The sequence below is a fragment of the Mycteria americana genome, chromosome 8 (assembly GCF_035582795.1).
Source record: "Mycteria americana isolate JAX WOST 10 ecotype Jacksonville Zoo and Gardens chromosome 8, USCA_MyAme_1.0, whole genome shotgun sequence".
Taxonomy (NCBI): domain Eukaryota; kingdom Metazoa; phylum Chordata; class Aves; order Ciconiiformes; family Ciconiidae; genus Mycteria; species Mycteria americana.
Genome location: NC_134372.1, coordinates 38,489,443 through 38,517,147, shown reverse-complemented (window position 1 = coordinate 38,517,147; position 27,705 = coordinate 38,489,443). Strand labels below are relative to the sequence as shown.

At 37.8% G+C, this 27,705-nt stretch overlaps 1 protein-coding gene across 1 annotated transcript in view; it reads left to right on the top strand.

Moving 5' to 3' along the window:
- The window catches only part of PEPD (peptidase D), a 144,881-nt gene that overhangs the window by 19,594 nt on the left and 97,582 nt on the right, over window positions 1-27,705 (top strand). The window contains exons 4-9 of the mRNA XM_075510771.1: window positions 3,830-3,893; window positions 5,983-6,030; window positions 7,709-7,770; window positions 14,642-14,686; window positions 21,773-21,848; window positions 23,268-23,314. Of these exons, the coding sequence (XP_075366886.1) occupies window positions 3,830-3,893; window positions 5,983-6,030; window positions 7,709-7,770; window positions 14,642-14,686; window positions 21,773-21,848; window positions 23,268-23,314 (342 nt within the window). The remainder of the gene's footprint in view (window positions 1-3,829; window positions 3,894-5,982; window positions 6,031-7,708; window positions 7,771-14,641; window positions 14,687-21,772; window positions 21,849-23,267; window positions 23,315-27,705) is intronic.

Below are 27,705 nucleotides of genomic sequence, written 5' to 3'. Positions count from 1 at the left end.
TCTCTTGTTTAAGGGATCCTTTGGTGACAAAAAATGAAGACTGTATTCTTGTAAATAAATAGAAGTGCTGGACTCTTACATTTTCTTTCTAATGGCCGTATAAACTATGAGATGCCAGATTTTTGCCTAGCCACTTTGGCATGCATACTTGGGCACGATGCAGTTCCAGGAGTTTGGAGTTGCTTATTTTCATTATAAGATAAAATGATGACTCCTACTATTCTGGAAGCTAACTATTGACATTTCTAACAAACACTGGTATTTGCTTGGCTGGAGTTACAAAACTATAGGGAAAGGTTATCGAGCCTTTTTAGGGCTGAAGTACACGATACTCTGTAGGTTTTTGCTAATTTATGTTGCCAGGGAATCTAAAAATTTTTGCACATTCGTCCCCACCCCCTCCCCCAAAGGCCTGTAAAAATTAGGCCATTGCTTCACTTCACATCTGTTTACAAATGATGGGGGGTTTGTTGTTTTGTTTTGGTTTTTTTTAATAGGTAAGCAGAGACATGACTCAATAATATCTGGGATCATACCTTCCACTTGGGTAATCCTTCTAATTAATTTATGACTTGCTGTGGGTTTTTTTGCGTGTAGTCTCTGCAGTGATTAATCAGAATTTTGAAACTGGCAGCCCATAGCAGCATTACAAAAGACAAAGCCAAACCTAAAAATTGTAACCAATTAATTTATTCTACCTACCTGAGAGTCATTTGTAGAGAGAAGTACTCCTCATCTCTGTGAAGTATCAGATGTGCTTGAAATTATCATAACTGAATGTAACTTCTAGTTTTCATGATCCCAGTGAGCATTCCGTGGAAGGTACCATTCCCTGTGACAGTGATGGTCAGTGCTAGACTTTAGCCTGTTTTGCATTTAAATTGGATAAAAATGAATACTAAGCCCTGTCTCTGCTAAGGAATTCTGCACTGGTACTTTTTTTACAGTAACTACAATGTCAGTGCATAATAATCTTTCATAGATTTCCGCTAAACTGGGGAAAAAAAATGAAGAGACTGAAGAGAATATGGGAAGGTCTTAGTGAGGATCATCTTTTCTCCTCTTTCTCCGTGAGCTTTTGTTTTGCCTTCTATACTGCTTTTCTATATGTGACAGCACAATTTTTCTGCTTTAATTACTGGCACTTCCATGTGCACTTTTTCCTTCCACCAATATGGTCCTACAATAGGGTAGGTCTTTGCAAAAATCTTCCCAGTGGGAGAGGTGGCTTCATCACTGAAGCATCATGGCTCCCGTGGGATGGGTAGGGAATGGTAGTTTGTGGGAAGTGTATGTGAATTTATTTTACCATCTAGTCAGAGGTGCTAAATGGCTGAAGAAAAGAAGTGAGGCAGAGCCTTGAGCGCTTCAGAGAGGAGCCGAGAAGTCTGGTGCTCTACTTTGTACTAAAAGTCTTGCCGACTTCTGAGCAAGGTAGCAAGAATAAGACCAGCAAGGAAGTACACATCTGGGAAATGTGGCAGCTTGTCATTAGGTGTGATGGAGTCGTAAGTATCTGGAAGATGACTTAGTTTAATAGCTGAGAGAGAGGACAGAGGATTGTGGGAAGCTGCTGTTTTCTTTCTCTCAAAGTAGAGAAAAAATCCTCAGCCTTGAAAGGATGATGAGCTACTTTTGTTCCTCAAAGGAGTGATAGTGTACATAAGAAGAGATGTTGGAGGGATTACAGCTGGAATGGAATCAATAATGGATTAATATTAACCATAACCAAAGAATTAAATTAGCAGCAGTGTGCTGTAGACCACACAACTATAGGAGGCAACTAACAACAACAACAAAAAGTTGTAAAACAGTTTGTGAGAAGACAGAAGTTTTCTTATTGGCGTGTTGGAAAATGAGACCTACTCTTATTTAAACTGCATTAAATGAAGTGAATAAAATCCAGCACGTTTGTGGGCATACTTTTAAGAAATATTTACTTTGCAAGAAACAGTTCTTGGATTCAAACAATGCAGCTAATTGTAAATGGTGCTTTGGAGGTATTGCTCTAAAGAGCATATATTACCATAAATTACTGTTGGCCATAAATTAGCTGGTTTTACAGTTGGGATTCTTCTGATACCAGATGAATTGGTTGAAACTGTAGAAGAGAACAAAATGGAAAGTGCTAAATCTGTTTGTGATGTTTCTGGAATATTTAAAGTACTTGAATGTGCGAGGAATGAAGGAGGGGAAAAGCAGATGCCTGCAGGAGAAACAGAGTATGCAAAAGTTGGAGGTAAGGGAACTATAAAATACAGGGTATAGAAAGATAAGAGGATATAGTGATTTTTTTTTTTTTTTTTTTAATTATATGTGAAATTAGTCAGGGAGAGAAGAAAAATGATAATTGCTTTGAAATCTCCAACAGTGATGGGAAGAGTCCACAAAAGGAGCATTGCAAAAGGGAACATATAATGAGATATTTTTGTGTTACTTTTGGAGTAGTGCTTTCACAGATAAATAAATTTTTAAAAATCTCTGATTTACTACTTGAGAACACCATAAACATTTTCATGTTGTCATTCATGTCTCAGCCCAGTACTGTTTGGATCATAAAGGAATGTAAAATGAAAAACGAATGCACAACATTGAAAAAATGACGTAAATCAGAGCTCTAGCCACCTGGTACTGCAGGCAGCTATGGCACATGCCTTTGTTATGGAGCACCTCCTAAAGATGCTGGGCTGTTTGTCCCACCACTTCTGCTGTTCGTCATTGCAAGGGTTAGAAATGTTCTTTGGTCTCCAGCCTAATTTATTCTTTCCCTGGTTGGTCTTGTGCTTTTGTAGTCTAACACTTAACAGCTGAAGGTTCAGCACACCTCTTGCTCTCCTGCTGTCTCAGGAAGCAAAATGCACAGGATCCACCAAACTCCAGCTCTTCCAACCATTTTTTGGTTTTCCTTCTATTTTCTTTACTCTGTGGAAGGATGTAAGCTGGGTGGGGTTTTTTTTCTTTTTTTCTTTTGAGATTACATTTTAGAATTACACTGATTATATTTATTTCAGTTTCGGGGGGATAGAGATTGTAGCCAGAGTCTAAAGTCTCATGAATAACTGGCTGCTACCATAAAGTGAAGGAATGAGCAATGGTACAGTCACTGGTATGGGCGCCAGCGGGGGAGCCCTGGAGCGCGGATCCATGCCGGCATCTTCCCCAACTGACTGCAAGTAAATCTTTCACAGGACTCCCCCATTCTTCTTGCATTTAGAAAAAAGTCTCTGGTTGGGTATCAGGGGAGAAGACAGCAGAAGTGATTTAATTTTGGACATGGACATGTGAAGTTGCACATCCTTTTGGGTTAGAGGAGTGTATCTCTGGTGTCCTGAGGAACAGAGGTTGCAGAGCCCATGTCTTCATAGCCCTCAGTCTGCTTCAGGCTCACATCAGAGGGGTTACCAGGCTAGAAAATGAATGTTTTGTTCATTCTTTGAATATAACACAGGACAAACCTGTCTTTTGCTGTTTCCACATCCTTCCAATGTCTGGTGAGTTGGAAAGTTTTATACAAATGGCATGGCAAAAATCTTTAACAAAACTGTCTTGTGTAGAGTGAATGGGAGAAAAACCCCTTTAATTCAGGAGGAGACTGTGAAATCTAAGTATCAAGGATGGATTGGATTAAAGCATGCTGATTTTTGTAGCTGTGGCAACTTTCTGTGTAATCTCCTGTTTTGAGAAATAGAGTCAAGGATAAGATTATTAAAACATTCATCGTATCTGATTCTATTGTTGTGATAGTAGAGGACATTATTTCTTTGTCTGTGGCCTTATTAAATATAACAGTAAAGCTAAAACCAAATGTTTCTTTTGTTGTTTTCCAAAGGATTCATCCCCCTGAATTCTTCAAGAAAAAATATGCTGTGGATGAAGTCCACTATGTGAATGAGGTGAGTTGTCTGTGTGTCTGAATATTTTTCTGTGAATACAAAATCAATGTGTGGCAATGATTTTGCTTAATTTTAGTCCTCTGCTTACTGGATGTCTCCTGACTTGGTGGGGCCTTTTCCCCCCTCCAGTTACTGGAAAGTGTCCTTCATTCTTATAAAGCACTTGTAATTTTTTTTTTTTTTTTTAAAAAGGCTGCCATTTTGAGCTGAACACTAATGTCCTAATCCAAAGACAGTCTCATAAACGTGTTCTGTGCATCATGAGACCTGTCAGTCTGTGTCTTTATCCAACAGAAACATGTTGCTAAATACTTTTTTTTTTTTTTTTTTTTTTTTTTTTTTTTTTTTCAATGCCTGGATATTTGAGGAGATTTCTGTCAAGGAGGTTGCATGTCCTAGCTCTGAGTTGGGAGCCTACATTTATTTTATGCCTCCAAAGAGCTGTGAGGAAAGGCTGTCTGCCTTACGCTTAGTTTATGTTGAATCTTTCTAATATTTGAATAAGCAAATATTCATATTTTTAAATGCAAGTGTGACTTGCTTAGTTAGGTTTCTCATTTCATTTCTGAGCAGATGTTTGTATACTTATGCACCTGGCCAGTTATCTTTTCTTTAGTAGGAAGGCTCAGCAGGGTGAAGGCAGTATTCCTGCCAAGCTTGGTGGGTGATTTTCATGGAGAGCAGCTTGAAAAGGAAGACTCTGATACTTCCGTCTCTGCAGAGCACTAACTCTGACTCACTAGACCAAAAATTTTGCTCTCATCAGCTGTGAGGATGTTTCATTTCATTTTCATAATGAGTCCAGCTATGAAGTGAAGTTTGATCCTGTATTTCAGTAGCTGGGGGTGGAGGAAGCTGTGGAGAGGTTGCTTTTTGATGTGTGTGAGTTGGAGTCATGTAGAGTGCAGGCGCTCCGATGCTCATCTATCAGACGGTGAAAATTGCTAGTGGAAAATACATGTTTTATTTTTAAAAATCACATTTTTTTTTAGGTCACCTTAGTTGTTTTGGGTCACTTTCCATCAGCAAACGCCTTTATTGCAGTTCTATTCTCTGCTTCCTTACTGCTTAAAAAACTCCTTGATGGGAAAAAGAGCTCTTTATGTGGACCAGTAAATTGTCCCAACATAAAGGCTGTTTTCCACCTGGACTACATGGAGTGAAGGTAGAAGCTGTTGAAGCTTGCAATGAAACGGTTCATCTTTCAAAGCTTCTGTCTATAACTTTTGCCTGGTTTGCCAAGGAATTGGTTTTCCGCCATCAGGACACTAGGGGCCTTATTTACAGGATAGTTTTATGTCAACAAATGACCCACCTGTGTGAGTGTGTAATCCTGGTATTTCATGGGGAGAAAAAAAAAATGTGGAATTGGTATTTTTATACCTCACTGCCATATGCTTTCTTTTGTTAATATTATTAGCGTGCTATTAGGCTGGTTTAAAGTTGGTAGCATCCATGCTCCATGGAATTACATCATCTGTTCCTTGCCTCAAGGAATGTGTAATTCAGTGTGCACCTTTCTGCAGCTGCTCTGAAAGCCCAGCTGTCTAGGAGCCCAACGATTTTGTTCTCAGTTTGTAAATGTTTGAAAGATACTGAAGGAGCCTAATAGAAGTATTAGTCAGTAAAAGATAACCCAGTGAGAATAATAGTAAACATTCATTAATAAGTATTTAGCACATTGTAACATAATAATAATAATAATAATAATGCATATGTATTTTACATGCAGTAGTGCATTGAGGATACAGAGTACCCTGTTATTCTTTATTTCTGTGTGACATTACAGCTTTTTGGCTCGTATTTCCTCTGTCTTCCAAATGATGACAATGGGCTTAAGTTATAGTTGGTATTTATGTCTTTAAAGGACGCCACCAACTTAAGCACTGCATTTCTGTCTAAATATTTTGTGATCTACTGGCTCTTATTGCAAGTGTCAGGTAATACTACAATATCTGAAAGATATCAGAGGAACATTTTTTGTCTTTGCAGCTCGTTTACTTTGTGTACAGCAAATGTTGATGAAATTGGTATCAATGTGATTATAAGAAAAAAAGAAAAATAACAGCAATCTACAACTTCTTTTTAGATATCCAGTGTCTTGGCTTCGAAGAAACCTGCTGTGCTCCTTACTTTGGTGAGTCATATTATTCTGAAGAATAACTATCCATTTTCTTCAATAAGGAGATGAGTTTATTCAGTATTTCTTTGCACTGTCATTCCCTGTCTTTTCCTCCCCATCTTTGCCAAATTTGAAACTACCTGTGTATAGTCATCTAATCTTCTGGCTCCTCCATGATCTCAAGATTTGTAACGTCTGGCCTTCCAGTCTATATTCTCTCTGCCAAAAGCTTTATCTGTTTTCTGGTAAAACAGGACAAGCCTATCTAATGTTGACCATGCTATCCTCCAGCCTATGTACAATGATTCCAAACTCAATTTTTCTCTTCTACTGCTCTGGTCATGTCATGAGCACGTTTGGGCCTTTCTGTGGGAATCCTGCAAGGATTCAGGGAATACTTTTTCTGCACTGAATGGAGTGGTGGAGTGAGTGGGAGGAGGGAGTAATGTCACATGCCTGCCAAATGTCTTGAATGGTGCTTGCTTATGTCTCTGGAAGAAGGCTGAATGAATGGATGTAAAGCCTGCAAGTGTCGTCATCTCCATCACCTCTTCCCCAGCTTCTTTCCTTGACAGATGTGTTATAAACCTTTCACTATTAAGAGTATCTGATTTCTTGTCTTCAATCTGTATTAAGAAATGATTTGCTGACTCTGAGCTTTCCCTTACAGTAAATGCAGTAGCAGCTCCTGGACTTCTTGTTTTCCCATGATAGTTGCCAGACAGAAGTCTTACAAAAAATTCCTCTTTAAGCAGTCACATAGCATGAGATCCGATTTCTTTATCCATTAAGAACAGAGGCCCTAAATAGTTTTCAGTCTTTATTCCACTTATATTTCTATACACACACATATATAAAAGATGACCCGATAGCTTTTTTCGTGTTCTTTAAGAGTAATGAGTGGGAAAGGGAATATTTGACCATCTTGTGCTTCTAACTGTTCATTTCTGCACATCAAGCTGTTGATCAGTTGTCACTCTGTGAGCATCCTGTTGTAATTGGGAATTTTCACCTAATTCATGGCTGAGAGGATAGAGCTGTGATGCTTTCACATTCCTCCCACTGCCATGAAGAAGTATACAGAGAAGGGAAGAGCACTTCTCTTTCTGCTGGCTCAATGGAAACTTGGTCCTCTCCTCCTGTGGTCTCATTGCAGGTACAGAACTGTGATGGTGCTCCACAGGGTTTCCCAGGCACATGTCAGAAGTGTTCATCTGCTGTGTAGCAGCCAAATTATTCTTGCTTACGCTACTTGCTTGAATGGAAGGCTGTAGGGGAGTGGCATGCAAATTTAAATAGTAAGCATTGCCAAGGCAGTGCATAATAATTTATTTTTAAATTAAATTAATTTAGAAGAAACCTTGCCCGTTTGTTGTTCCCTTGCCCTTTATTATTATTATAGGTCTCCTAGCTCCCTCTGAAGACATAAGAGAATTAGAAATCAAAGCTCACCATTTTCCTAAGCAGCACAGCCTACCTTGAGTTCTACACTGGTCTTTTATGAAACTAGTAATTTCTTATATTGGTCTGCATTTGAACAAACAGTCTGGCTTTTTTTATTTATAGTGATTCAAGTAAACTTATACATAAGTTTTCCCAAAGACTTACTTCAGTCAGGTTCTCCCTGTGATTTAAATTTCAAATACTTGTGTTTGGCTCAGAATCATGGTCCTTTTAATCTTTTTCCTCCCAGCGCGGTGTTAATACTGATAGCGGAAATGTTTCCAAAGAAGCTTCATTTGAGGGAATCAGCCAGTAAGTGACAAGGCTTTTTTATACATTAATTGTTGCATGCTTATGTTGAATTCATTTTATATTTCACATTAAATGATATTTTTCCTAATGACAGGATGTTGAATGGCAGATCAAATGTATCGGTATTTCTTTGGAAATAAAATGTTTGACATGTTTCTAATGACTTTAATACAATGGTGGTTATTTTTGGAAATCTCTTTTGCATCTGAGGTCATCCAGTGTTTCTCTTTCTCTGTGTTTGCTTCAAGTATCTAAAACCAAACAGACCCATCCCCTTACCTCCATTTCCACTTTTGGGACTGGAATATTTGGTTTTCAGATTTCAGAAAAAGGAATCTTTTAAGCGTAGTTTCTTTCTTTTAGTGACTTCCTTGTACAGTATTAAGGTAGATATTAGGGATTCTGGTATGCACAATCTTCTGAAAAGATGTCGCATTACAGGTATAAAATAAAAGATGACCTTTCTGCCTAGGTGCGATCTTTTAGTGTCCCTTGATGTTTTTTATGAAGTTTGTGGGGTGAAAATGTCCTCCTGCATGCAGTATTTTGAAAAGGCAGTAAATAAAAATACATCACAGCCTGCTCTGGGATGTGAGGATGATGGCCTCAATTTTGAATGAAATACAACTGTCTGCTCTGTTATGATATCCTAAAATGAGATTATCTTCCATTTTAGCTCAAGTGTATGGCAAAAAAGAAACAAAGCCTCCTGTTAAAAAGCCTGTTAAAATAAACACTCATGCTGAGATGTTGAGTAGATGGCCTTTTTTTTATGATCCTTGACTCCCAGTCATCCCGCTGTATTTTTCTCCATCCACCTCTGTCGACAGCATATTAATTATGCAGTGGTGATCGTAATGCACAGAATTTGCTGCAAGTCTGGACAATCATTTGTGTAGTCTGAGAGCATGCTTCCTGCTGGGATCATCTTTTCTCTGCATCATGTGAACTGAAATCTGGAATCTGATTCCATAATTACTTTGTTCTTCCCTCTGTAACATAAATGGAAACTTAATGATTCTGTCAGGGATATTGGGGACCAAGGTGGCAGACATTTAGACATCTTCTGCTGCCCAGTGAGTTAAATATAGACTATTCCAGAATATAAGCAAGCCACTTTTAATGAATATTTGGTGTCCTCTGTGCTGTTACAGCAGTATGATGTTCTGTTGCTTTGACCAAGTAGATACTCAGTTATCTTATGCTCTCCAGGTACAGGTGGACTCCAAAATCTGTGTGGAGTGATACCTTCAGTGTTATCTGAGACACCTCCACACAAAATAGAAACAGTTATTAACTCCAGCAGTAATTTGTTACAGGAATGATGTACAAAGGTCTGTTTGAAGTACTAAAAAGCCTTTTTTTTTTTCCCCTGAATTTCACTAAATACTAGAGTTTAATTAGTAACGCATTCTATTACTAGTCAACATTAAGGTAGGAAGCCACTCCATTTAGCACTTAATTTGAGATTTTAATAGCATGTCTCCTGCAACACTTAAAGGGATTAATGATATTTTATCACTGGCTTCCCGGTTACATGCTGTCGGTGTGCTCTGGGAGGAGTGCTTCTCCATTCTTTAGGGGCGATTTCCAGCTGTTTAGCAGATACTTCTCTTTTGAGACCCGGGATATGCTCATCCCTGTCCACCCCTAGGCACCAAGTTGTTAATTTTACTGCCTTTGACGGATCTGGTCGGTGTCTTCCCCTCCCGTGCTCGTGGTACGGAAGAGCATGCATTGATTTTGTTGTTGGATGTGCTGAAGATCCACTCCCCTCTTCTGACAGATACTATGCCCTCAAACTACTTGTCACTCCAGCCTTCCCTTGATCTCCTGAACTTCTGCTTCTGTCTTCTCTGGGGCTGTCATGTCTGTTGAGAGAGCATGCTTGGTCTGCGTGCCGGCGGTAGGCATGCGGAGAGCGAATGCTGCTAATTGAGGGTGTAGAGGAGGAGGAGAGGTTGCTTTTAAACTCTGCTCTCAGATTTTTTTAACTGCATATAAATCAGCCCATTCTGTATTTATTTTTGACACAGACCCAAACCAATTTCAGCATTCCTGCTTTCCTGCTTCTCCACCTCTCCTGTATCAAATGTTTCCTTTATAGAAACGCATATATTTCGGGTGTATTGATTTCTTCCAAGAGGACTAAAACCATGGAGTTGGTACCAAGCAATGCGTTTCTTCAAACCACCCTACCTCCTGTCTGCCCGTGGCTGCACCTTGCTGGCTGTCTCCTCTGTCCTCCACTCGGCCGGGCACTGCCCTAGCTATGATGCTATATTTTATTCCTCGGTTCTTGTTTGTTTCTATTTTCTGGCTACCTGGGCAAGATGTATGTGCTTGCTACGGCCCTTTTGTGTTCCTCCTGCTCCCGTTTGTCTCTTTTCTCCTAGACTGACTGTGCCCTGGTGCAGTTCGGTTTTTTTTTTTTTTTTTTTTGGCAGCGATGGATAGTAATAGAAATAATGTATCATTTCCTGAAAAAGCTGAATCTCGCGCTCTTTGCAGGCTGTTCACCTGCTCCTGTCAGAAGCTGTCTTTTTCTGGCCCTAATGATGTTGCTTCCCTGCCTTACTTTTTGAACCTTTTGAACTCCTGGAACATAATTACCTGAACTATTTGACTAATTTTTCCACTGTAATAAATAGTAATTTGAGACAAAATGACTACTGTGGTCATGGGCTATTTCTATGCTCACCCTGAAGATCACCCCTAAGTTATTTTTGTCCTGCTAGCAATGATCAAACTTGATTTTATGCTGATAATAGAGCCCATAATAGTGAATGATATCATAGTTTCCATTAGTTTATGTATAGCGCGCTCATATAGCAAAGTATGTTGTACTAAAAAAAGCTTGTATATTGCTGCAATCTGTAAAAATGGAGAATGGCTGTACTTGGGAAGTCTCCCTGCTCAGCGGTGGGTAGTACCATGGTTCAGTGGAGGGAGCAGTCTGGGACAGGGACTTAGGAGACCTGGACCATTTACTAGTGTTGATCCTGGTAACTCCCCTCAAGTCAGCTTTGTTTACAGCTGTTATGAATCCTGTAGAAATGACCTGCTCTCACTTGCTTCAGATGGCTTAAGTGTAGAAGGCAGATTTCTAAAGTAGTTCTAATGCATTGTTTTCTAGATATATGTATTTCTGTTTGCTAATAAAGGCTAGTTCTGGTTTGTTTTTTTGGTGTTTTTTTTTTCCTAATTCATGGACCCAATTTTCAGACCAGAAAATGTGCAGGAATTTTTAAAATCTCATCATGTAACCATTAGGTAGCACTTGTAAAAATGCTTTGAGATGATGTGATGCACCATACAGAAAATTGATTTTGGACCTGTATGGATAAACAGTAGTGTGCCACATACTTCAAAACTGTTGAATAAATCTTTGCTGGCTGTGTTTGGGGCTTTTTTTCATCCTCAGAATTGATTGATGTAAACAATAGACAGTTTAAACAGTTGTACCTAATGTTTAAAGTTTTTCAGTGAATTCCTTTGCCTCAGAACTGCACTTGTTGGGTATGACAGTGAAGACCATCTAAATGGCCTCTTCCCTATTGCGTAGTGAAGTCAGTCATTAGGGGGAAACTCTCCATGTTGAAGAAGAGTAGAAAATTCTAACATTGTGTATGAATATGTTTTAGATTTTTATCACCATATACATACAACATGTATTCGTTAAACTGACAGAAAAGGGCCTCATTATACAGTGTTATTACATAGGAGGTGTGGATTTCTAGCTTTTTTTTTTTAAATAATGAAATTGTCTTGCATGTTAAAGGACAACTGAGTATGAAATCAATTTGGACATGCCTTTCAGCGTAGTATTTCTTAGTTCTGTGTTGATTAAATGGGAACATTAACATGTTACAGATTGCAACTGTAGCAAAAAACCAATTTGCTTTCTTCCTCAAGACCACATATCTCGTCATCTAAGTATTGTCAATTTGCAGATGGCAGGAAAACATAGAATTGGATTGCTCTACATGATCCTCTTAACATTAGGGCAGAACATGTTTTTTAACAGTAAGTTGTTTATTGTCTAGCAGGGTAAAAACTTTGCCAGATGGACAAGGTAGGGTTATTTTATGTAGGACTTTGTCACAAATTATGTGAGTTATTTGTTTTGAACACTATTTATGTTCTCCTGTTAGCAATGACAACCTCTTCCCCTTAAGCTTGTTATTTAACCAGTAACTTTTAGGATGTGGTTTGTTTAGCTACCTTGTTGGTAACTAAAGTGAAGCATAATTTGAGTCATTAGCTTTAGAAGTCCAGCAATCATAAACAGGTGGCCTTGTGGCCACTTGCAAAGGACCCACAGCTGTCACGAGCTAAGTGGAGTTGAGAGTTCAATCCTTAATGGTTGGCTTCCTTGAAAAAACAACGTACAATAGATCGCATTCTCTTCCAAATCTGAATTGATGCTGTGTCCTGGAGGTCTAAGATCTTGTTTTATACTTGACATTATATCAGAAAGTCTGTCTTTCAGGTGAAAGATAAAACTGCTGTTCTGCTGAAGACCACCTGCCACTTTTCCACCTGCCCAGCACCCCTTGTTTTAACCTTACTGCCTTTCTGTATCTTTAATCAGCTTCCTCAATTTACAGCAACTAGAATTTTAAGAATCTGCCACATAGTAGGTGGTCCCAGCCAGTAAGTAAAACTTGCATTTCTGGCAACACAAAGACAGTTCAAGCAGAGAGCCTTTTGGGCTGGGATAGGTGAAAACCAGGGACTGCAACAGAGATGGTACATCTCTCAGCTGAAATTTCTTTTCTAAAAGAGCATTATTTGAACTATTATCAGCCTATGCCGGTGTACAATTCCCCCCCCCCCGCCCCCCCGGTTAAAAAAAAATTTTAAATTTTTTTTTTTTTAATAGATAGATGCTCAGATGAGATGCAGTCTTCTGTTGTGAGGTTCAGAGTTTAACTGTTTGGCTCGTTTGATTTGCTTTTGGTTTCATCCGTTTGTGCTTGTTAAAGTGCGCATGTCAGGTTCTTGACAGAAGAGAGGTGAATTTTCAGAGTCTAAGTCAGCTGCCTTCTCTACCTGCCCTTCCTTGCCCTTTGTTTGCTTCTGTTACTTCATGATAACCGTAGTTTGTACTTGTCTTATTTGCATAGAGCTGGTGTTGGAGCTTTCTGCTGTGCTGCAGTGTCTCTTTACGCTTGCCTTCATTGATCTGTTTTCTGTCTGACATACTGATGACAATTATTGAAAGTCCTCGTATCTGTTGTTACAGCTGCAGCTTAATTCTTCTGTGTCTTGGTTTTCTGTGGTGGTGTCAGTTGGTATGCTTTCCAGCCAAATAGGGAGTTCAGGCTTTTGACTTTTTTATAATTTTTATAGATTGATTTTACTATATAATTTGTATATTTTCTTCTGTATAAGTTTGTGTTTAACAGGCTCCTCTGTTCCAGAATTATGCCTGCGTTGGCCTACATAGGTAATAGTTGTTGGGATGGTGAAGATTAAATTGAAAAAGTGCCCTTTTTCTCTGGTTTTACAAGACTTTCTTGTTTCCAAGTATCAACTTTATTCTATAATGATGCAGTGTTCTGTGACTTGTGGCTTTTTGTATTGTTGCTTTTCCAGTGGTTTCTAATTAATACCCATAATACTGAATACCATGCAGCTTGTCCTTGTTGAATGTTGTGATAAGTTGTTGTTTTCTGTCTTGGAGTAGGAATACAAAGCTGTTAACCTTCACCTTGTTAGGATTTTATAAGTTTATGATCATATGTTCTTGAAAAAGAGAAGCATAGGGGTTTTTTTTTCTGCTATCTTAGGATGCAAGAAGACCCTGGTACAATCAGAATTGACTTCCAAATAATTTTTTTAATTGGATTTGCGCTTTAGTTCATCCCTTCTGAGGTATAAAGAATGGTTAATAACCTGGAATAGATTTAATTTTTCCTTCAGAAATGTGGGAAAATGAATTGTTGCCTTACAACGTTCTTCTGAAGATCTGTTGGGAGCCTTGGAGCATTTTCATTCTCTTAAATGCCCTAACTGAAAAGCCAACAGTCCTGAGTCAGACAAAAATATCATTGATGCAGAACACTCCTTAGGCATTTAAATTGTAAGCAAAAAACCCCTTGAACAATGCTTGAAAATCCATTTATGTTCCACTTAATTACTCAGCTTCTTACTCTATTGGCCACTGTAATGTTATTGTTTAGAGAGCCTCAAAATAGTTCCAAGAATACATGAATTGCTAATGTAGAAAATAAACAGAAAAATAGTTAAGTGCTTGAGGCCAAGGTGAGATGGAAGCTTTTGCTTTGCCTCTTCTCTAGATTGGAAAAGACAAGGAGAGGTTGTTTTCCTTTTCACAGTCCTCTGAGCAAGCTTGTTTATCACATGCCACATTCTGTGCACACAAAAATTGGAAGGTATAAAATAAAGAATGAAATTAGCAATTCACTGTGTTTTAATTTCATTGAAGGGTATTTGAGGAGCAAAAATCACAGAACAATTTTGGTTGGAATCTGGAGGTCGATCTGGTCCAACCCACACTCATAGCAGTGAATTGATAACATTTTATCTTTGTCAAAAGAAGTTTTCTAAATATGTCTCAAACATACTGTTATGCTGGTTTCTGCACATTCTTAAAATTATGTATCTGATTTAGTCTCATGTATTTCAAAATTAAATACCTACACAGTGAAGATGAGTGTGTGCATTCTCCTCACTGGGATTTATACTGATATATACTGAATTCCAGTACAATATTTGCCTTTGCAGGTTTTCACATCCTCAGAGAAGACACATTTTAAAAAAAAAAAAAAGTAAATATGCAGTCTTAGCTGTTGTGTGTTTGGCTGGTTTTGTAACATTTGTATTTTTTGGGTTTTTTTTGTAGATTTAATGTGAACAACAAAATCCTTCATCCTGAAATTGCAGAATGGTGAGTAGCATAAAATCTTCAAGTACTGTTGAATGTGCTTATATTCAGTACCATTGCTTCAGAGAGACTTCCTCAGCAGAAGCCTCCTAGTTTACTGTATGAGTTTTAATTTTAAGCTGATTTCATGTTGTGGGGTGGAAATAATGTACAAAAGTAAAAACAGGGCTAGGTAACAGCATTGAAGTGTCAAGAATTTATGTAACATTTCTTAAGCCTTGTGTTTGGATATACATTTTTATAGAATGTGTTTGGAGTTAAGTCACATTTGTGTAAATGTGAATTTGGATGAGTAGGAAAGGAACTGAGGATAATTCATATTCTAGCAATGAAAATCAAAGGTAGATGAAAACTGTGTCTGAACAGGTAATATTTAATAAGGTGTTATTACTTCTCTAGGATTTATTTTAACAGCATTAATTTTGTTGAATTATTATTCATGTAACTATACTTTGTAATTCTAGGGGAATTCTGCTGTAGCCTATCTAGAATAGAAAAAATTAGAGAGTGTGACTAAGTGTATTAGCAGCTTGCAAAGCTACTGCATTTTACCAGTTTTCCTCTTTTGGTCGGCATTGCTGACTTTGTCCTCAGGATTGCTCCATAACTAGGGCTTTTTAGTTTTCCATTTAGGAAATTAACTGAAGAAACTACATAGTGGATTTTTGTTAATGAATTAGGTTTTTATCTAAGCTTTTTGAGTGTATTAATCAGAAATGAGGAAGCAAATCCTTAGTTAAGACAGATAAGCTCAGAATCTTAAAATACAAACAGAAAAGTGTACACTCTGACTACCACTGATGTAGCTGATTGTATTATATACTACTACATGTTATTCTTTTTAATTTTACTATTAGCACATATGCTGAGAACAATCTTCTGCTGTCTTCATCTACATCTAGTTGCCAGCTTGGAAGCTGGAGAGATGTTTTTTGATCATCAATGAGATTTCAGAACGTGTAGAATTTTAATAGGTCACATTTCTGTTGTTACAGCCATTTTTCATTGCTTGGCATGACATAAAAAAAGTTGTAAAAGGAAAGTGGGAAACTTTGCTTAGACATTTTTGTGTCACTGAGTCATGGGTGGACCTGGAAATGTATAGTAGCGGGACTCATGGCTTGCAAATCCTGCTGATAAGCGCAAGGGGGAATGTGAGTACTTTGTAACACAGAAAATTGCTCAGGGTACCAATTTTTAAATCTTGCCTATTCTGTCCTTCTAGAATTTGGACACTTCCTTTTCCAAAACAAGTTACCTTATAGAACTGATTTCTGAATTTGAGTTGGTCAGCCTTTGAGGTGTAGAGTTCTAATATAGACAGAACACGAGTTCAGAAATTAAGGTGTAGGGATGTACCAATTAAACACAATTAGGAAAACATGGTAGAGAAGGAGCTTAGCAAAACCTGTTTTCTTTTAGAAATATCATTAGTGTTTAATTAGTCAAGCTGCTATTGTTACAGATACTGATAGGAAGATCTAGAAATGTTCGCACATGCTCTGAGATCCCTGATGCCGTGTTATATTTCTTACAAAAATAATAGAAAGGGTAAGTTAAGTTAGAAGTTCTTCATAGAGTCTTACTTTCCTGCAGAGGTGGCTGCTGCTGAGTTCTAGTTGGTTGGTTTGGTGTTAGGTGTGGGGTTTTTTTTGTTGCCGTTTAAGACATTGGGAACTTTCAGCCTCTGACACTTCATTATCATGTGCCCAGCAGCCAGAGGAGGATTCTCTAAGTGACCTGACAAACTGTTTAAAGAGCAGAGGAGGGAGCTACATCTTTAACTTGACAGTGCCATTTTTGTGCTCCTCTTGTTTGCCCACCTTTTTGTACTCTTGTTAGCAGACAAAGACTAGGGGCAAGAAAGAGGACCTGAAAAGGGGCCTGGTCTAACTTCCAAGCTTTCATCTATAGATACAGCAGTGCTACAGGGAGAGAGATGGCAATTTTAGCTGCAGAAGGCTTTGGATTATGGCTACAAGCTTACTCCCAAGTTAGCTTTCATTCTGGTTCCAGCCACCTTAACAAGGTGTCACCTGATAAGCTTTTCTCCTCTGTGGTTTGGCTTAATGGGGGGTTAAATCTTCTTCAGGAAGCTCAGGGATGGACAAACATGAGGTCTGTGCCCTGAGGTTGTACTGAGATAGACGGAGTATTGAGGCAGTAGAAAGGCAGCACTTGGAGCTGTTCATTTTGGTGTAGAGAGAATCTCTTCTGTGAATTGCGACTGCCAGCCCAGAATTCTGATTTTGTCTCCCTGCGATCTCATGGGGTAGAGATGCTTGGTATGCACCTTCCCTCCACCTGGCTTTCAAGGAAAGGGAATTCTAAGTGAAACCGAAGTTCAGATTTGCATTCAAAAGTGTTTTAAAAGGTTTTATTGAGTTTGGTGGCTTTCATTTTAAGTCAGAAGTATGTTAAAGACCATTCTTAGGATTTAAGTGTCTGGTGAAATCAATACATGAATGACAGGCTATGTGTATTAAAATTTCCTAAAGTAGAAATTTCCTTGGAATGTCAAGTTATTGCCCAAGAAACCTTCTTTGGAAAGCAATAACATTTTTAGAATTTAGAATATTTTTATTTTAGGAAGATGAATTTTTGGGGGGTTATATTCTAGAGTAGGAAATTGCTTAATTTGAATCATATGCTTGCATGGATGCATATAATTTCAAATTCAGCAAGCTCTGAACTATTCTGTTTTACATGATACTTGTCAGAAAAACTCCGATCTATACTATGCTGTCAAAACTGCCAGCAAGAGGTGAAATGGCTGAGGTTTCTGAACCAGCTGGGGAGAACTGTGAGCTATAAAAGGCAACTCTAGTATTATACGGTCTTCTAATAAAATACAGAGAAAATGGCTCAATACTTACAAGGGGCAAAGCGTTTGTGATTAAGGATCTGTTGCCTCCCTTGCTTACTCATCCTTTTTCAAGATCTCAAGATTTTCTGACTTGCTATGAAACTTAAGGATAAAACATAAAAGAATTTGACCTTAGACTGGATTTCAGCAGTTTGCAGATGGGTGTGTTCACTTTTTTTTTAATTGAGTGAATGTGTTTTCAGACACATTTAAACACTTTTATTTTACATTTCAGAGCTCTCATTTCAAATTCGATACTGAATCTATACGCTAAGTATTGATTTCACTGTTTTGAAAATGTCATCTAACAGAAGACAAACCCCAAACTTGTCCAAATTATCTCCCTAGTAATCAGAAGGAAATTTTTCTACACTAGCACTTAGGAAAATGGCCTTTTGTTACTTTAGTATACCAATGTCTACCGTAATCATGGTGGTATTAGAAAATAAACATTTAGCAATGTATAGCTCATTTTGTGCCTGTATATGCTGTATTTTCCTGTAATGTCAATGAAAATGGGATTTAATATTTATGTGTGGAAGATTTAATCTATTCTGTATTTTGCATTACTTTGATGGAAAGCTATAATTGTTTCTTCGGAGAAAGTGATCTGTATGTTAATGTTTTAAAGTTGGGCGTACATTTTTTGTGTTTTCACAGGTTTTTTTATTTATATTGTAAACCTCTTAACATCTTTTGGCACTGTTTCAAGATGAACTCCCATGTTTGGTGTTCATGCAACTATCTTTCAGAATTGTACTGTAATGCTTCTCCTTTGCATATGTGCATTACTATGTTTACTGGCTTTGATGCTAATTTAGTTAGTGAGTTTTTATGTGAAAGCTTGCAGAAGAGCATAAATATATCAACTATAGTAGAGAAATTTCTATAAATAAAATGTGGAAAGGTAACAGCAGAAGTGCAAAAGGGTGAAGACAAGGCAGGACTGCAGAGCCTGTCTACGTGGGCAGCATCTGTACTTACTAGGTGGTCTGTAAACGCAATGTTTCCAGAAGGACAAGGAGGAGTGGACGTACCTAGATGTTTTCCATGCATGTCACAGAAAGCAGCCATTAAGGTTGCATGCATGTACTAAACCCAGCAAAATAAGACAGCTGATAAACACTGAGCTGGTAACTGGGAACAAATACTTCTGGCAGCATGATTGGGAATGGTGAACGCACATAGAGAAGCAAAGTTTGTGTATCTCTGAGGAAAGCACTGGTTTAGGAAAATGTAGTTGAGTTATGCAAGTTTCAGCCTCATAATTGCCTCGAATTCTGTGTGCTCTTAACCAGTTGATTAATAGAAAATAGGTTGTGCATTAAATTTGGTATCTAGCCACTTAAAATGCCCAAACTTAATTTCAGGACTGAAATGATACTTGTTTGTATTAAAGCTTTTCTCTTCTGTTGAATGACTGACATGCATGAAAAGACCACCTGCTCATATGGCAAGTGCAAGTAAGAGCACAAAGTGTATGTAAAAGAGGAGAGTGAGGATGAAGAAATGCTTTCACACTGGTAAAATGAAAAAAGAAAAAAAAAAAAAAAGAAAGAAAAAAAAAAAAAGAATTAAAAGTTACAAGTCAGTCCTGACAGTAGGAGACTTGTGCTTCTGTTTTAACTTCATTTCATTGAGTGGCTTGCCTTTTAATCTGAGAACAGCGTTACGTGCTGAATCTGTACATTTTTGCAATTGCATTAGCTGGAGCCTGGAAATTATTTGTTCCCATTAAATTATTAATGAATGTATGCAGAGTGTATAATTGGTCCAAGAGCTGTTTTTAATAGAACATAGAAGTTTGCATTCGTGAACAAAAGTGGGACTTTCTTCCTAGCCTTATCTTGGAAGTGGGGGAAAAACATAATGAAAACTGTGGACCACTCATCACCTGCAAGATTGCCCTACAGTGCTAACCACAGTGCTTGACTAGCAATGCTTTAAACCTGGCTTGGGAGGGTGTTGCTTTTTATGCCATCAAACCAGTGAGACAGTGGTGAAATGCATGCCCTTCTCCTACCCAAATATGCTGGTGGGAACTCCATCAACAGTACCACTGCAGACAGCGTAGGAGCCCAGTGACTTTTTCTTTTCAGTATCTAGTGGAGGGTGAAGTTGATCTGTGTTCCTTGCACAACTGTACATCCTCCCTCTCTTCCTTACTAACGGTTGGTTAGTGTTTTTTGTTGGTCTCAGAATGACTAAATATTTTCTGTAAAATGTTTCTGTGCTTGACCTTGTGTAAATGAAGGTGATGCATTGCATAAAAAGTCTGTCTGAGGCTGAGCATGAATTTGTATATGCAAAAAGATACCTGGGAAGTTATGATCTGAAATAAATACCTTGACCCTGAAGCCTTATGACCTTGTCAAGTAAAGTAGGTTCTAATACTGTTTGCACTTGCCATTGAGCAGTTACTAACTCGTATTGCTAGCAGATCCCAATAAAGAGATTAGACAACTGAATTATGAAACAACCTATTTTTCAGGCACTTGCAGATCAGAGATATGTACTGTATATTGAAAGTAATATAAAGGCACATCAAACAAGTATTAAATTATCCTGCTAGCACATGCAGTCTTCCCAAGAACAGGATTTAAAAAAAAGAAAAAAAAAATCTATAAGCCTTCGCTACCTCATTCTAACATGAATATATTTGAGCTACTGTTCTTTGTCTTGGCTGAAAGGCAGAAGCAGAAGTTTGTTTCCTCACCCATGATGAGCAGATTATACCATCCCAATGTAATTTTTTTTCACTTCGGTGTGCATTTTAAAGCCTTGTACTTCTCATTCTCAATGTGCGTAATGATTATTTTGTGTCATTCCAATTGACTAAGAATGTCAGTCCATTCCCCTCTACTGTGTTAGTGTTTGTAAGAACATTTTGATTGATATCAGCATTTTTACAAAGGTACCTGTACTCTTGCCAGAATCTTGCCAGAAAAGTTGTGTTTGAAGGGGAGTGGCTGTGCCGCATAGCGATGCAGTTGCTGTCTGTGGTAAATGCTCTTATCGCACATCAGAGGCACTGATGGCTGAGAAACCTGTTTCTGGGCTCATTAAAAGAAACTACAGGAGCAGAAATACAGTAAATAGTTTTCTACAGCAGTGTGAGTAGGAACATGTTATAATAAAAAAGGGGTGTCTTGGTGGCAGTTTCAAAATATAACAGTTATGGTACTTTGTAACTGCTGCAAGCTCTGGAGTGGAGGTGGAAAATACAATTTAAATATTTTCATGCAATTCAATAGATGTAGTTTTGTTATTTGTAAACAGTAAGTATGTACTCCACGGCTGCCTTTGAGATGGGCGTGAGAAATATTAGGAAATCAGTATGTATAGCAGTGGAAAGAGTAGGTGACTTTTAATAGAAGGTATGGAACTATCTCTGCTTCTCTGTTCATGTCACACTAAATAGCTGCTTTTATTTGAAATACATGGTAGAAAGCAGTGTAAGTAGATAAGAGTTTAATGGTAAATTTTTGAGATGAGTTCAGAACAGGGTATCAAGGCTCATAAATAGGCACAAATTCAGTATCTCATAAGGCGTGAAGAACAGGATGGGGTTTTTGGGGGGTTTGTTTGTTTTGGTTTTTTTCCTCCAGAAGCATGTGAAAGAGAATGGACATCGTGGCTGTAATTACTGCTGCTGTGGTTTCTGAATTTCATGGTTTGGGTTTTTTAGTACCAAACAGAAATAGCATTTCTTCACGCGCCCCTCCCCCCTGCCTTTTAAGGTCTTGCAAATAGGTGGGAGTTGGGATTGTGCTGAATAGAAATTCTGGAGCTCTGGGAATTTCATTATGTAAACTAGTTTCAAATTGTGTTTAAAAAGTAAATCAAGTATGCTTGTAGAAATGTTCCATGTGAAGTAGGTTTTGAGCCATGACAAATGCAGAAATACATTGCTTTTGTTCGTAATGTATTCTAGAATGAGTTGAAAAAATGTTGGTTGGACCACTTGTTTATTAGTATTAAAATAATGTAGGCTGATGTTTGAAATGCTTGTGACTTCCCTTTGTAAGATTGTTTTGCTAATGGTGAATCAATGCCAACAAAACTTTGCTGTCATGAATATTGTAATAGCTCTTCTCTCTTGAGGTGTACTTGATCTAATTTTACCATAGGTGATGCATATTATTTTCAGGGTTTTTTTTATTTCATATTCTTAAGCTGTGAAGTTGCAACCTAACCTGATATCTGTTCTACTTTTCTTTAAGTCGTGTGATTAAGACAGACATGGAGTTGGAAGTTCTGCGTTACACCAATAAAATCTCCAGTGAAGCTCATAAAGAGGTAATGGATGCCTTACTGTTAATAATTTTTGCTCTTAGTGTAGCAGTGGTACTCAGAAAATGTTCCCAGCAACCCTGAATTGCTTAGTAATAAAATAATGGAAAGGCTAGATAGAAATAAGAGGATAATATCCCTCCTATTACAGGCCAGTAATATACCTTGCATTGTCCTTGAACTCACTGGTGCATTTGTGATGTGTGAGAAATCAAGTTTGGTTTTGGATAAGAGCTGGAGCCTCAGCAGAAGGTGACCTGCTTGCAATCTATCTGCCCTGTATGCACAAATACCTGTATAGTGATGGAGGAAGAAGAGATCAAGAAGATTGTTCTGGCCCATGTCGGCATGTGCAGCTCTGAAGAGTTTAACTAGCAAGTTACTCTCTCCAGATCCTTGCAAACTGAAGGAGTGTTTCCATGCACAGTGGAGGATAGTGCAAGGATTCCTTAGGTTGCTCCTTAGAGATGGGTCTGTCACCCAGTACAGTGCTTCACGATGCTGTTCTGTTGACATAGCAGCGTGGCAAAGACAAATCCAGGCTCTCAGCAAGGCTACCCAGGTTGGACCTGGCACCGTACCAGCAGTTGCTCTACTGGTATTGATGACAAAATTAACTTGGATGTCAATCCTGTACTCCATATAGTGATGCAGAGATGCCATGAGTTGTGAGCCATGACCAGAGGGAGCTTAGGTAAAAGTAGCTGATGAGGTTACTGAGTCAACTATTGTCTTTTCTCCTGCTCATCAGATTTCTGAACTGTGAAGTGTAAAAATATTTTAAAGTGAATATTGTAAAATTGCAAAGTCTAGGGATAGTCATTTGTATTCATTCTCCTTGGCCCTTCATCATCCTTGAATAATCTATCACATCTGAGAGAATTTCTTCCGTAGAGCAGCTGCCTAGAACTTTTATAATACAGAAGTAGGCAAAGGAGTAAAACTGGTGCACATTCTCAGCAAAGCTGAGAAAAAAAATCAGACTTATGTGTTGTTAACTCTAGTAGTTTTCTGTTGATTCAGATTGCAAAGTAGAAAAGAGAATCTCCCTTTGTGGTATATTCCAGTTCACAGTTTTGTTTTGCTGGCGTTTCATAAAAGTAAAGCAAAAGGACTTGCTGCCAAGTTCACCAGAGCTTTCCGAATTAAGCATTGGTATTTTGATGAGCTGCACTTCATTAGGGTATAGTAGTTTGGCAATTAAACTTGCTTTATTGCTGGAGACTGCAGGCATTTATAAAGATTAAAATGAGTTTGATTTCTAGTGTAGTTTTAAAATGCATTTACTGATGTAAATTTAAATGAAGTACAGATGATATTTTTGTAATATAGGTTCCTCTGGAGATACTCAGTCATAAGTCATAAATTTATAAATATGAGATTCCCTCCTGTTATGAATGTCCCATGTTAATATGTATCTTACAGGTAATGAAGGCAGTAAAAGCAGGTATGAAAGAATACGAGATGGAGAGGTAAGAGTTCTTTCAATAATTGTAATAAAAAGGAGAAAGTCTCTCTGTAGTAGGGGTAGAAGCAATAGCTGAGGAAAAGTAGCATTGATTCAGTTGAGACTGAGAGCTCGTTGCTGTTTGAAGACTGTTGTAAGCATTTTATTATTTTGAGGTAGTACTTCATCAGTTTCAAACATGTATTTGATGATGGTTGATTATTTTTTGGTGATGGTTTAGTGTAGCATAATTCTCTTCCTGGAGTTTTAGTAATTTACAGAAGCTTTACAAAATAGCTGTTATTATTGTTTGAAGCCATCCAATATAATGGTGTTTATGGATAAACATTGCCCTTATGCTTGTTATGTGTAGAAGACTGCATGTATGAGTGTTTAAGAACCTTATAAAAGGCTGTGTTCAATTACATTTTGCCTGCAGTTACGAGTCAGCGTTACCTGTACTTAGCCTGTTCAAGGAGCTCATCTCACAAATGTAACGGATGTTACTACAGCTGTTAAGAAGTCAGTAAGAATACAGTGTATATCTCTTATGTTGAAGAAAACATGCTGTAGAGGCATATATAGGAAGGATTGGCTGCTCCTAACTGATACAGTAGTGATGTGTCTAAATAAAAGGAAAACATTGCCTCCTCTTTTAAATCAATATTTACATTAGATCATCAGCAGCCTAGCTTATAAAGCACAGTTTTGATCACCAAGTCCATTTATTTTTAGCTCGCATAGTATTTTAAATTTTCGAAGTATTTGCATAATGAAGAAATAGAAAATAGCAGTCATCTCTCAGTTACTATTGTTTCTTGACAATAGTAATTTTTCAAACATTAGTAAGCAGGCTAATTCGGCGCCCAGTGAGGGGAAAATAAAGCGACCTCAGTATTTGTCATCAGGATTTCAAGGTAGCTCAAAAACCAAATAATGCCCTTAGAACATATGCAATATGGAAAAACTGATGTTACACTTAAGCAGTGTAAATTTCTACAGACTCTATAGGCTCATGCCTATAATTTGACTGTGCTTCAAATTGCAGTTACGTATACCACCAGGTAACAGGGAAAAAAAATATGTTGTATACATTCCCCCATTAACTTTATTAATGAACCTTGTGTTTGTGTTCATTTTACTCACTGCCCATGCTATACATGCTGATAGTGAAATTTTGGCTCTGGAAGTCAATAGTAATCAAAAATTTCCATAGAGCAGAGTTTGTTCTCAAGCACTTTTAAATGTCACAATCCTGGCAGTTTGGTTTAAATGCCATGCAGCAAATATATATATATATACACACACTCTTCTGTAAGTCTATGAAGTATATTACATTTTCACTCCAGGACTTACTTTCTTCTCTGGTTAGCTTCTTCCATACCCAGCAACCTTTTGAAAAGATTATTTGTGTCTTTCAATTAAAAAAATAAATAAATTAGGCAACTGTCTGTTAAACCTATTTAAAATTGCCTTCTGTTCTTCCATATGTCTTGATAGATTACACTTCTTCAAAGTTTGAGGTTATTTCACTAATGAAAGAGGTCTTGGCAGACTACCTCTGTAGCGTCAGCCTTGGAGACTATAATTAGAACTTCAGTTTCTGTTGCTGGTGGAATTCATCCCTGCTCCAGTTTCTGTTCCCTTATTGCTTAGGGGAAAAGGGTCCTAAAAATGTAAACCTGTCATTTCCACACCTTTCTGGCAAGAAATGTGTAGTCGAAATGCTTATAAATGAAGTTAGAAAACAGTCTAGGAAATCTCTACTCTGTATGCAGATAAACCCATTAATGTAGTCTAAGAAGGGAATTTTCAAAGACCTAAAAATAGGTAACATCCCAAACCAGATAATCTTCATTGAAATAGCAGAGGGGTTTTTTTGGGGGGTGGGTTTTTTTGTGGTGTGTTGGTTTTTTTTGGGGGGTGGGGGTGTGTGTATTTGGGTTTTTTTGGGTTTTTGAGTTTGGGGGTTTTTTTTTCAACAGGCTAAATAGCTTGCATTTGGCAGCTTTGGTACATCTGAAATCTAAGGGTGCAAAGAACCAAAATTTGTAGTCTGTATAGGTTTATCAAAAGTATTCACACTTGTATTTAAGAGATCAACTAAAATTTAATTTAAATTAGTTTTTAATTTTCTGATGTTTCGAGGGCTTCCACTCCCTTTGTAAAAGCTTTCTGAATTGTGTGGCCCTCTTCCCCAGGTGCGTTTGCAGTTCCCACTGATGGCTGTGAAATTGTGAATTTTTGAAATGAATATAGATATCTCTTGAAATGTGGCCAATAAACCCCCCTTCATATTGCTTTACTTCATTCTTTGACATTGTGGAGTATAGCATGTGTGTTTTTGGGTACAAAGCTGGTCTGACCCTGTCTGCTAGGAAGAATAATGCCAGAGATCTCAAAAGCAATTAAAATTTTCCATTACTACATGTAGGACCTAATCGTTGCCTTTTCTTTGTTCATTTGGTTAAGCAGCCTTCCTACAAAAAATGTCATTTTACTTCTACTGTATCATGCAGCAAGAACATGTTAAAATACTCTAGGAAATGTATCTAAGAGTCAACAATATATAAAGCTAGTTATATTTATAGGATTGGGATTATTCTCTGAGAAGTAATTTGAAGGAAATTAAGTAAATTATGGCAAAATCTCTAAATAAGATAGTATCTTCTATTTTGAGGGTTGAAAGCTAGCTTCAGAAATATGCTGGAAGTATTCCTTATGATTAAGGTCCACTGGTAAATTATTTTGAACCAGTAATGCGTTAATGCTGAGATATATAAGAAATGAACACATTTAACTGCATGTCCAATCAGCCCTGACTTCTTTTTTTGGTTTGATGTTATTTAACTTTAATATGTGGTCGGTTGACTTTAAGGAGACAGCCAAGGCAATTATCTACAAACAGTAATTCACAGCATGTGTAATTGCATATAAAGTCATTTTGGTAGGTCAGATTCTGGATTTTCTCTGAAGTAGTTTGTTTAGTATTTGCGCTTATCTCATGTTTAATTAATCTTTTTTAATTAAAGGCTTTTAATTATGAAACTGCTCTGCAGTCAATATATTGTTAAAATACAGCAAAATGGTAAAAGAAATCTCTTCAGCTCGAGAAGTATGTGGAAAAAAAATCTGTGATTTCAGCTAAGTTGTTTTAAGTGTGTGTATATAAACAAAAATATTTTGTGTGTATATATAGATATACACATACACACTGAAAATACTAATTAGGACCTACAATCATCTGTTCAGGATGCTCTAAAGCGCTAGAGATACTTTCTCTAGATCAGTGTTTATCAGTTTCTAGTGTTGCCTATTCATCTGCTTAGTATTTACCAAATGAAGTTTTGAATCTTCTGTGTATTTTCTCATTTGTTCCCTTTTTTATTGAAGAGAACACTTTTAAGATCAGGATGGCTACTTGGAATTGTTGATTTGATTGGGGAATGATGTGAAAGTGTATGCTGTAGCAACAGAAGAGCAACTTGCTATATACACAGTATTGGACACGTAGCTATTGTATGCATTGCCTGCTTTTGTGGATTTTTATCCTGTTGATAATAGCACTGAAGGCCTTGTGATAGAAGTGTGTGCACAGTCCTGAATTCATTAAATGATAATGTAGTCATCATTTAGATGACTCAGATGCTGGGCAGCACTAAGCCAGGCCTAAACGCTCATTCCCTTGTCCAAGATCTCCCTAGATTCTCAAAGATCTCCCTAGATTATTTGACTGTCTCTGAACCCTCTGCAACTGCTGAACACAGGAGCACTTCAGTGTTACCATGCAAATAACTGAGTCCAGTACCTAGGATCCAAAAACTTGGGTCCTGATCCTCTAGAGTGGGCTTTTTTAAAACAAAGGAGCAATTAGCTAGTGTAAAGGGCAGGTAGTGTGATGTGCGGTGTCAGAGGTGGGTAACAGTGCTTTGCATGTTATTTCCATCAGTAAAAGCAGCAAAGTAAGAAGAATCTGACCATACCTGTTCAGAGGATGTGTGATCCTGTAGCTGTTGGGCACTGCTCAGGCACTGTTGGTTTTATTATCGGCTTTCTAGGGGAAGCCACTTCATCTGCGCATGTCTGCTTTCCTCTCTGTAAGGTTTGCTTGCATTTCCTTTTTATGACTTTAAATGCTTTGGTGCTAAGGTTGGTACAAGTGATGGAGGGCAATGTATGTTCCATACAATCTCGCAGCAGCCGGTTACCACCAGTCAGCTGGAGAGGTTCCTGGGTGTGACACTGGTTCTCCAGATGTGGTTGTAGAGGAGGGAGTTGGAGTTTATTCAGAGCATGTGCCAGCCAGGTCAAGAGCTTGTTATCCAACTGTACAGGTGCCCCCTCTGTATATAGTGCAGTGGATCTTTCAGGTCTGTACGGCCATACAAATAATTGTGGTGATTTTGTAGTAGTTAA